Genomic DNA, 12410 nt, shown 5'->3' on the forward strand with positions numbered 1-12410 from the left:
TATGATCGTATTTGTAATTATTTTATGAGTTGCACTGCCATCGATACTCTTGGAATCAAATATATTTACAAAGAAGTTAACATAAATGTTAAGTTAACTAAGTTGCTTTTCTTCCAAGATACACTTACTTACCGTTTTTGTGGGAGTAATAGTCTTCACCGGCAGTATAGAAACCGTAGAAATGGTCAAAGCCTCTTCCATTTGGTGTATACTCATTTTTGCAATAGCCTAAGTCCCATCTAAAATGAAACGTAAAAATATATTTGCTTTGTACTTTTATGATTTTTACACGGCGTGCTCATATTTGTAGATATCAGCTATCCGGAAATCAAGTCTATCTATCTATCTATCTATCTATCTATCTATCTATCTATCTATCTATCTATCTATCTATCTATCTATCTATCTATCTATCTATCTATCTATCAGTCTGTCTATCTGTATGTCTGTCTGTGTATTTACCAATTTACCTACCTGCTTACCTACCTATAGACTAATCATATCATATCATACCATATACCATATATCATACAATACCATACTATCTATCTATCTATCTATCTATCTATCTATCTATCTATCTATCTATCTATCTATCTATCTATCTATCTATCTATCTATCTATCTATCTATCTATCTATCTATCTGTCTATCTATCTGGCTGGCTGGCTGGCTGTCTGTATGTCTCTGTCTGTCTGTCTGTCTGTCTGTCTGTCTGTTTGCCTGCTGTCTGTATATCTCTGTCTGTCTGTCTGTCTGTTTGCCTGCTGTCTGCTGACTTTGGCAATATCTCTATTTACTTAGTATGTTATCTTCCGAACCTTAATATGGTATCAACCGTTGCACTTACTTCCCAACCATGTACGTCGAATATCCCAGGTCCTTCAGTTCCTGAGGTAGGATGGTAAAGTCAAGCGATAGTCCATTGGGGGTCCATTTATTCATCACCTCCGTCTGTTGAAATAGCAGACGCTATTGCTATGGCATAAGCCTTGAAACCTTGACATTTTTGAAAACGCACAAACAAAGCAATAAGCTGAATCGAGTGGCTGTAATCTCGACAACTTAGCGAATCCTCATGTAAACATGATGTGAAATAAGGGCTATGAAAGGCTGTTAAGTTTGGGATAAAATGCACCACATTAATTGAGTGTCTGTATGACACGCGCAAAAGCTCCGATACCTTGAGCTCTACAAGGATGTAGTTGACGAATTTCCGTTGTCATGAAAAACGGCTGGTGCATTTTACTATATGTCCCCTGGAATAGCATTCTGCCGGCAACACTTTCAATGAACTGCATCACACACTACAGCCCGTTGCTGCTTACCTTCCCTTTTCGATGTCTGGCATGCACACATTGTGTGTACAGATCGTATGGTGCTTTTATCTTACACAAACTACAGGGTACCGTAAAACAGATGGTGTTTTCATTCACTAGTCTCTTAATTTTAGTATCTTCTGATTACATCAACTGCCTACTCGGTAAACAAACACGCCCATCGATTAAGGAAGAAATCATCACTCTTTGGAGACCATGTTCTTTACGTACGATAAAAAACACAATGCGCTCTTTGTATACAATGTGTGCATAACAGACATCGAAACGGGAAGGTAAGCAGGTTGTAGTTCTATCAAACTGATAGGAAACAAAAATATAGCGCGATCATACCTGAAATCCGTTGTGGTAGGCAAAATACCCCGACATCAGACATGCTCGAGACCTCGGTAAACGAAACACGAGTTATTTTGTTATTTATATCATTTTACAATGACGCAACATTATCTATTTGTCAATATAAGTCCTTACAATCCACAATCTTCAGACGGCATCTGAATAACTTATCCACAACAAAAAGCACAAACGAGAGCTTGGACGACTAAAGATAAGAGAAAGTTAAAAAAAGCAAAATCTATTCATAAAAATAAAACATATGTACATGATTAACAAGAGCAAGGTAAAAATAATTCTTCCAGGTAAAACTATCTTCGAAAATTCGCAGCAAACAAAAATATTTTCTTTTTGTTTTCTTTGAAAAAGTGAGATTATTTTTAAATCATTTAAACTAAAGAGAAGCTATATCGAACATTATCAGGTAACTTGTTGTCATTTATTTACGTCAAAGAAGAACATTCATTGCTGTGAAATTTAATCACATGATTTAACGACGCAAAACGTTATTGTATTTACACGCTGTTACAAAGCAACAAATGTAAGAAATACTTGACGTCATGCCGGCTGATGCTTTGGTATGTTTTGTTTCTTCCTTTGCATTAACATTATACTCACGGAGTACAAGCAGGTTGGGCGTAAGACTGGTTAAAGATGACACCATCTCGTGCCAGTGCATCCAGGGTCGGTGTGAAGACGTAAGGGTTGTTGTAACCGATATCGTTCCACCCTGAAATGAATTCAAGGCATCAATTATGAACAGGCCGTTAACCTGTGATTGCTAGCGAGGTTAGTCGCTCACGTTCACTAATCCCTTACTCTTGTATCACGCATTCGGAAAATCCATACGATAGTTTTGTTGCTCGTTATGGGATCAGCTCTTCAGATTATAATTTTGCAAAGTACCTTTACTCAATTAATAATCAATAACAAATCATTATATTAGCGTCAATGAAAATGTTAATACAACGCCCTCTGATATATTTTTTCTTAGCTGTAAGAATTCTTGAAGGACGAAATAAAGTGTTAAAGGAAAAAAAGAAAAAAAATTCCTGCGTGTTAGAATTTGAATAATGAAGATATCGTCGATTCACTGATGTCCGAAAGATTGCCTGAGTGTATGCATTCCGCGAAGCATAGCTCCTACCTAGAAGCGCTTCCGGCTGGTTGCTTTTGACGACGGCGTATGTTCAGGTCACGTGATGAATATATCCAAAATAACCCGTATATATTGCCTTATATGCGTAACATCAACGAATCCACTGGACTCTTGTACTCAAGTTAAATTGACGACACTTTTTTCAGTTTTGATGATACTTTTACGTTTCAGTATGTTTTGTCACACTTATTACTTCTGAGCTCAGAACGACCCGCGAGTATGTAACACAACACTTTATCATATACCTATGCGCTGTATTGTGTCTGTACCGAGTTCAATGACATGAGATATCATGTTGATTTGCATATCAATAAAGTGATACGCCCTGTTGATTTGCATATGATAGAAATGATCTGCGCGTCTATCTTTCCTTCAATTGAATATTTGCATATCAGCAAATTATAGGACCTGTTTATTTGCATAAGAAAGCCTGATACGGTCAATTGAATTGCATACCAGACTACTTACAAGGTGGCGCCCTAATACCCACAAACCAGTCGTGACCGTCAATAGATTTTGATTATTTGACTACGATAATAAGTCAGCTCTCCAAAAATTGGAGAGTTTTGAAGCATAGGGAAATACAGGGTCACTAAATAAAACACACGTGTCGATATCTAATAAAGGGAGCATTCAGTTATTACTGCCGGGGTTGGGCCGGCAAACTCCAGGGGGTACCATAAATTTGAAAACTGCAAAGGGAGGGTCATGTTTTTTTCATACAGCTTCAATTTCATAAGTATCCGTCCCGTCAAAAAGCAGTTTCAGTGTTCAGAAATATTCAGAGAGATGAAAATGATTCGCTGTATGATTTCATTTTCTGAAGTCATTTAACTGTAAATCCGAACAAAAGTATAATTATCTGTCACATGAACATCTTAACTAGGCAGCTCTGAGGCTTGTCTTATTGTAAATCGAGCTCACTGAGGGCAATGGACAATTCCTATTATTTACATATTAGAGATATAGCAAGTTTTGTCAGGGAAATTATTTAACAGTTACCTGTAGACTACTAGTCCATGAAAAGTGAAATTATACTTTTAGGTGAAATTCCATTATCATAGTTGTGGTGAACATCTGAACTTTCAAATACCCTATTTGAATCAAGTACATTTGTATCGATTATCAAACACCTATAAAAGCACAAATGAATTTAGCATTGTAAAAAAATATTCATAGTTTCCCACAGATTACCAATTGTATTGTGATTCAACATTTCGGTGAAATTCAAAATCCAATTTCTTGAACATATATCCATTTATAACCACCCTAGTCTAATCAAGTACATTAATATTAATAATAGAGAGTACATAAATACACAAATTTACCTATTTTTGTATAGTCTCATCATAGACTCCTATGTATAGTGGATGGACATTTTCAGTGAAATTCCAAAATCAGATTTCTTGTACACGTAGTATGCACATTAACCATCATATTCTGTATTAATCAAGTACAATTATGTTATTATTCCACGTCTGTATATGCACAACCACAGAAAGTTATTCATTGGAAAATAATTATTCACAATTTTATCATAGACTCCCATGTATAGTGGAGGAACAATTTTGGTGAAATTCGAAAGTCATTTTGTCCACATACCAGTTGTAACAACCATATTCCAATTAAGTACTTTTATGTCAATTATCAGATATCTGTAAATGTATAGATATAGTTTTGTATTGAAAAAGTATAACATAGTTTTCTCATAGACTGCCATGTATAGTGAATCAACATTATCAACAGCTGATTATCAATTAAATCCAAATATCACACGCTTGCGCAAAAATATTGCGATCCACCTGTTATTTCTGTCCAATTCCTTTGAGTGGTAATTACAAAATTATAGCACGTCAAAAAATCTGAGAATCTTTTTCTTGGATTCTATCGCCCCTCCCCCAAGAGGTGTATGTGTGTGCAGCTTTACTCAAGCAATGTTTTAGGGGGATCATGAAATTGTTGTTATCTTAAAAGGGAGGATCATCAAATTTTTGGTGCAGTTGGTAGGGGGATCACTTATTTTGACTGATTCGCAGGAAGAATTTTCCGGCCCAACCCCGGCCATAATAACTGAACGCTCCCTAACCTGCTTTTAGTGCTTCCAATTTGAATTCACTCCAAATGAAAGAGCCAAGCATCACACCGTACGGACACTGACAGCAAATGTTGTGTTTGTTCTTATTTTTCGGAACACATTTTCTATAATGTATTTATAGTAAATCTGTTCCGAAAAATAATAACAAACCCAATTTTTTTTCTTTTCCCTTATCGATTTGGAAGTAAAATAAACTTCATCTAACATAACTTTCGTCATCTGAAATATTTTGTGATTTTCATGAGACACCGGGAAAACAGTCACTATAACAATAACCTTGCCATTCCACCATGTCCGTCAGAGAGAACCTACAAGAGCTTTTCAGTCTGTCAGATTTGTTAGCTGCGGAGGAAGTTTTTGAGAATTTACAATCCGAACCCAAACAACAACATCAACGGTGTGTAGAGTACAAAGAAACCGGGAGGAGTTCGCCAATCTCCAAAAAAGAAAAATACCGTGCGAATATGTGACATCCCTCCTGCTGAGCTGGACGACTATCTAGCAGCGTGTTTTAGGAACTTGCCAGAAGGATGGCAGGGACTATGATGCTGATACTCTAACCAACCATCAAAGAGGTATTGATCGGTTTTTGCAAGACAGCGGCTAGGGAATTTCTATCATACGTGATAAGTTGTTCGAGAAGTCGCGAAAGTGCCTCGCAGCCAAAAGAGGAGAACTGAAAAAGCACGGCGTGGGAAACAAACCAAACGCCACAGACAGACCGAATGAGGAAAAAGAAAAAAAACCTTATCGTTGAAAAGGAAGTTATCTTGATGAAAATTACTGAAAAGGATGTTATAAAAAAGCTGCGTTCAGTTTGGTCATCTTAAAGTAGAGAAGGATATATGCAAGGTAAAAGCAAAGACCTATAGTATGTTAAAAGTCAATGCAACGGAATGATGAGATACGTATACTAAGCTGATATGAAGTTACGACTCGTGGAGAAGTCTATTTTGCATTGTTAATAATGAGAAAAACTAAATCATATTATATCATGCTACTATGCGCCATTCTGATTGGACGAGAGCTCATTCCACCGATGCTAAAATACTGTTTTAGCACTGATAGCAGTGCTAAAACGGGCCCCCGAAACCAGCATTTTCGAATTGCCCCGTCGGTGCATTTGAACGTACCTATCTAAACCATAGACCCTCGAGAAAAACCGAAACAGTCCACTTTGTTTCAAAGACCGAAGACCGAATTTTGATACACAGATAAAGTGTGGGTCTGTAACTCACCTCTCGGTGTAAATAAGTTGGGATCGATGATGAAAGACATCTCTGAAGCAGCACGTTTGGGTATGATGCACACAAATATTAGGGCGACAGCACACCGTGCACTTTGCTTGATATTGCGGGAGTCGAGACGCGATATATAATAGTACCGCTCTTTAAAATGAAGATAGTATTCGTTCATACACAAAGAAATTGACACTTCCTTACAGTAAAGCTATGTCAGATACTCTTTACCAAAGTTTGGGCTATAACAGATCGGGGTGTCCTAACGATGTAGACCAAGAAGTTCAAAATAACAATTGGATGACTCCTTGCGACTGCGACGATATTTGACATCAAATGCAACGAGCAGTGTCAGCGTCCAGCTCTCCCTGCATCGGGCGACACACTCAGAATCTGCACAACTGTTCATCACAGTTGCAGTCATCGCAAGACTGGATTATTTTAGAACTGCTTGTTTTCTGGTACAATTAACGTCCAAATTATCCATCAAAAATAGATCCTGTAATGCGCCAGTCAATGAAACCCCAATCCCCCTCCCCACCTCGGGCGATACGGGACAAATGTGGGGGATTAGACCGTGTGTGCCATGAAACTGTGCCCGAGGGGTGGGGCAATTGCCTCGTTTTGATCCCCCTATTCCTTTGACGGACAGGCCCAGAAGATGTTCGTACATAACTACTCATGCGCACGTATGGAGGGCCTGAAAATTACCCTGATCCGAGGTCACGGAACAGTGATTTTTTATCCCGAACCAGAACAAATTACCCCTAAAAGTCCGCAGACCAGTACAAACGGGAGCCAATTTATTTTGCAAGGGAATTTCCAGTGTTTTTCCCAGATTGTGTTATAGTGTCTTTCGACGAAAAATTGGAAACAACGTCCCCCCCAAAAAAAAATACCGAAGTTTCTGAAACCATGGAGGTAGCAGAGACGCACTAAAGCCAGTTACACCATGGCTCCATGGTTACACTCAAACCAAGAGCCCATTGAGATACTACGTCTTCAAGCTACAAAATTACAATAATTATTAGGTCTTTAAGTCAATCAAAAATTTAAAATTTAGTCTTTTTCTTACATCACAACGTAAACTCTAAAGAAAAATCAGTTACTCTATTACAGTTTGCAATTCATGATATGAGCAAGGCGATGTGCGTCCACTAGCCACAGCACTGCAAAAATCAAATGACGGGCCACGTACTCATTTAACATTTAAAATTTAATGCGGTAAAAACCAGACCATAGCCTCAGCTAAAAATATCAGCAACCCCAAAATTGTGTGAAAATATTACATCTCTGTCTATCAAAGTAGTATTTTGCGGTAAAATTCTCTGGAAGGAGTTTCATTACAACTTTCCGATCGTCCGTAGCAAGCAAGCTTCTGAATTTAGAAGGTCACCATGCTGAATTCCTTATATAGTCAGGACCCCTAGCTCGATTGTAGTTGACCTTAACAAGAACCGCCTAGCTTGTCAAAACAGCGTTATGGCAATTTGCTATTGCAATCAAAGGAAAAAGAAGTTCCTCTCAGATATTTGGTGTTTTCAACCTATTTTGTACAATTTAAATGGAAAAGAATCAACCGCTGGGCAATTATAAAAATGAAGTGAACTTTATAGCAATAGTAAAAAAAAATATGTCGAGTGTGTGTACAAGAACGTGAGAAAACTACCAAGTAAATGTTTGTGCAGTGTGTCTATTGTATTACAAAGATTGGCAGTCTATGCTGTATGTAAATCCCAAGCAAATCTGATAGAAATGCATATATAACATGAGTATGAGAAAGGAATCATTCTTGTATTGTTATGCAAATTTTTGAGGACCAGTGGATTTTACCTTGGGACCAGTGAAAAAAAACAGGTCACTGGTCCTGGGACCAGTGGGAAAAAACAGAAATTTTCAGGCCCTTGTAATGGTATGTTGTTGTTCAGAGCGGTAGCATGGCGGAAGGTGGCTGTCAAGGCCATGTGCGCCGGTAAGCAGCTTTTCGACAGGCTATTGATGAACGCGATGCAGCAATATTCTGAGGTGTGTATGACAGTATATTTGTGATTGATGGCTGAAATATCGATAACCAAATAAATGATTTTCATCCGCCCTTCATTCTTATTTTTTGAAAATTGAACAAACCATACGCAAAATGTCCCATATTTTCATATGTGAGCGTGACATTTCGGACGTTCACGATCGTCGACATGATCCAGCACTAAAAAGACCTCCGGGTCAACTCTATTTTTGATAAAACTTAAAGGGACAAAGTCAGCCATTTTTCGTGAATTTAGTTTGATGCGAGATACTGCTTATTTTGATTGACATGTTGAAAGATACTGAATGAATGAGTGACCATACATATATTTGACCCGGTTTTATACAAATGAAGTAAAACCATCGCGAAAACAAATTAATGGTCATGACCATTAATTCATCATTTCGTGATGGTTTGCATGTATCGTGTCTAAAACCGGGGTCGAATATAAGCATGGTCAGCCATTCATTCGGTATCTTTCGACATGTCAAACAATATAAGTAGTATCTCACTTAAAACAAAATTCATGAAAAATGGCAGACTTTGTCCCTTTAAATTGCTCGTGTATTTGGAAAACATGTTCGGTCACGACGGGATTCCCTTTTATGTCCGCCAAATGTATTATCACATCTATTCATAATGACCCACATAGCTAGGGAAGTTCTGTTTCATCAGTGTGATCATTCTGATCATCTCTTCTGTTGAGTTTTACACAGCATCTTTCTGCCGTGTTTTGTGATGAATAAACACGGACCATTGTGAATTTTCATTCTTCTGCTTGTTTTAAATCAGTGCATGACTGCTGTAGAATGTGTCATTGTGTTTGTAACATGAGAGTGAGAAGACAAAAAAGCTGCACTTGTGAGATTGGACATCATGCATCTTGTTTATCAGCTTTAATTAGTTTATTGAGGCGACATGTCTTATGTGACACATCTGGTGTTTTGATCTAATTAAATCATTTGTTCTAGCCTGAAATATGTTTATGCCTGACAACATACAAACAAACTAAACTGAAAAATATTGTAAATTCTTGCTCCAAAATGGTGAATTACGTGACAGTGACACCTCAACACTTTTATCTGGTCACAGTACAAGTGGCTGAAAAACAAATGCGAAAAGTATGTTATTTCCTGGATCTATTTGTGTTGATCGTGATAGACATTTGTGAACAGCATAAATGTCACAAAACCCTGTTTTAAATGATAAAAATTGTTCTAAAGTTGAACATTAACTTTTTATATTGATGCAGGTTGTTACGACATGAAAATTCCAAAGAGTGGTTGTGTGTAGGAATTTACTAATTCCCCCCCCCCATATGTGGGGGATTCACTTGGTTTAGGTGGGGATTTTCCAGATTGTCTTGCCCCAAGGGGTGGGGGATTTGGCATATTTCACAGGACTAATTTCCAAATCCCCCACTATACCCCGAGGTGGGGGGGGGGTGTTTACATTGACTGGCGCATAACTTCACTGTGCCACCACTGAATGTCGCGACGGTATGCGGTACAGAATGAGACAAATCTATTTTTAGTATGCAAAAAAAAGCAGGACTATTGTTCTTATGTAAAATTACGAAAAAAATTGTTACTTTATTCTTTTGATTTAAACTCTTGACCAATTTTCTGTGTGAGTGCAGCAGGTATTTTTTTGACAAGTATAGTGTTTGTGTTGCATGCGAATAAAATGCAATGTCGATATGGACGTGATGCGTATTTATCCTAGGATACTGTGTGCCTGTACGGAATCCCAACTTATAAAAATGCTTGGTCTCGGAGGCAGAATTTCCGACGTTCGATCTCTCAGACGTCCGTTTTCTGCATTTTTGGCTTAGAGTGATGAAAATACCCAAGTAAGACAACAAATACACGCAAGTTGATACAATATAATAGCCATAACCCTCTTAGCAGTCGGGTATACACTCGATTTTGGTATAATTCGTTCCATATAGCACTCGCCTATCGGCTCGTGCTATATGTCGCGCATTGTACCAAAATCTCGTGTATACCCTCCTGCGGCGGGGGTTATTGCTTAATTCTTTACCTGTGATTCGAATGTTAGTAATATGGGAATTGCAATATTACTTTGACGAATCATGACTCATGCTCGCACAACTCAATATTCGCATCAATTCCTACCTATGGTCATATTTCGAGTCGAACGATGAAGGTTCCTCTCGTCTAAATGTTGCCTTTGGAATCAACCTCCTAAAGTGTGAAGGTAATATATACTGCGCTGTGCACTGGGACCAAATTATCCCTATCAAAGTTGTTTCACAATAGAGTATGCTATTTTTGCCACACATATGGCGAGTTAGTGCAGGGCGAGAGTCAAAGCTGCCTTCCGCGTCATGTTGACAATTTCATTGAATTTCTTCGCTGCACGTACAGCAACATATTGATTAATCAGTTGCAGATTCCTTTTCCCTATGTGTTTCCCTATGCATTATAATATTTTGATAATATTTTCATATAGGAACGTTGAAAATACATAACCGATAATATTTATATGCAAAATAGTCGAAAACACAGCCAACAACGCAACGATTGTAAACTCGTCATTCAATACAAATGATCAGGAAATTCAGAAAGAAAAACTATATCGGTTTTTTTAACGCTCATGTATCGTATTTTTTCAAATATTGAAAGAAATAACAGCGAAATGAAAGAGTTAGATTAACGCAGTATCTCAGTATCATGTTTACGATGTGTCGATTTCTCAAACTAAACAATGGCGTGCAATTTCCCTTACAGGTTGCACACTTCTCGCTGATTTCAATTACTCATTACTGAAGCAATGACAGTGATTTCTTTTTACATTCCTAATTCGATTATACACACAACGATCATAAAATTAATCTTTTGAATTTCTTTACGAAAACGTGTGTTCGTTGAGATTTATTCATTCTTATCATTGAAATATGTTCCCCCGATAAAAAGACGATATGCAGAAGAAGGGTCTTAAATTCATGGACTTGAACCAGTAAGCGTCTCTTTACTTGTACAGACCAAGTGATTGTCAAGTTGTAGTCTTTAGTGCCACCTTAAGGCAAATATCAATGCTGAAAATCGCAGTAAACTGAGGCGAACAGGGGCAGTCTCGATCGATTTCTTTTTTATTGAATACAGTTAAAATGTAAGGCGTCTCTCACATATCGTTCTGAGGTCACAATGGCGCCAATCGAGCACAAAGTGCGCCAAAATATGCCGATACAATAAAGCGTCACCAACACCGAAAAAAAGTGTAATTGAGTGAAAGAAAGTAGCAGATACGTGGGTGATATGATTTTTATAGAAATATTATGACGTTACCTGAATATATCGATACGTTACTTAGAAAAATGTACACTGTCGTCGCTTGCGACCAATTCAAAGCTCTCTCAGGTAGGAAATACACTTCAGGGTATACAAAACATTCAGGCATACACCTGTCCCGCAGTGTATATAACCAAATAATAGTTAATAGCCATTAGAACCATGAATAACCATAAATTATAAATAATAAACAGTATTTCACTCTCGACACTTTTTCCCATATGGAAGCCATGGACACCTTTCGGACGTATTTATGTTACGTATGTAACAAGAGATAGCAGTAAATGTCAACTTACCAAGATCATCTGCCAAAATAAACAAAATGTGTGGACGTTCGTTTGTGTTGCAGTCGACGAGACCGCAGACCACCAAGAAGATGAAGCACGCAGCTAAGGTTGTTTTCATCTCTGCTGATAGATGCACTCTCTGTAAGATTTTATCGAAATTGAGCTCGGTGCAGAACTATTTAATACCAACTCGACCAGTTGCTCACACCGGATTGGCTATCGCCTTATTGACAACCCTGGGCATGTGTTTATTACGGAGAGACTCGTAGCCTGGTCGACGACTCTTTCAATATTGATATTTGTGACTCTCGTTTGTCTTGATGTTACTTCGTATGCAATGCTATCTTTCCAGGTATTAAACAGAGTATACGGTACATTAGTAGTGTATTTCCGATTTTTAAAATTGAGTCGGGGATGCAGCTCTCTTTCACCTTCAGCATCGAAATAAAAATACCTTACAAATAATTTTTTATGTGGACATCCTAGACGTACTGGATTTAGATACGGAGTAAAAATTTATGTTTTGCTTTCCTAAATAGTTATCTTTAGGCATGATCATTGAAATCCCTGTTTCCTGTAAATTGGACAAAGTTTCTAAGATTTCTATCTGTATGATACCATTAA

General features: G+C 37.7%; 1 protein-coding gene across 1 annotated transcript in view; it reads right to left on the bottom strand.

Annotated features, from left to right (window-relative positions):
- LOC139130118 (arylsulfatase B-like) overlaps positions 1-12000 on the bottom strand; it is a 34857-nt gene extending 22857 nt beyond the window's left edge. Inside the window, exons 1-5 of the mRNA XM_070695838.1 lie at positions 11796-12000; positions 2289-2400; positions 1671-1722; positions 851-954; positions 133-239 (exon numbers count right to left, since the gene is read on the bottom strand). Coding sequence (XP_070551939.1) covers positions 133-239; positions 851-954; positions 1671-1722; positions 2289-2400; positions 11796-11904 — 484 coding nt within the window. The 5' untranslated portion in view covers positions 11905-12000. The remainder of the gene's footprint in view (positions 1-132; positions 240-850; positions 955-1670; positions 1723-2288; positions 2401-11795) is intronic.
- Between the last annotated feature and the right edge of the window lie 410 nt (positions 12001-12410).

Source organism: Ptychodera flava, chromosome 1 (genome assembly GCF_041260155.1).
Source record: "Ptychodera flava strain L36383 chromosome 1, AS_Pfla_20210202, whole genome shotgun sequence".
Lineage (NCBI taxonomy): Eukaryota > Metazoa > Hemichordata > Enteropneusta > Ptychoderidae > Ptychodera > Ptychodera flava.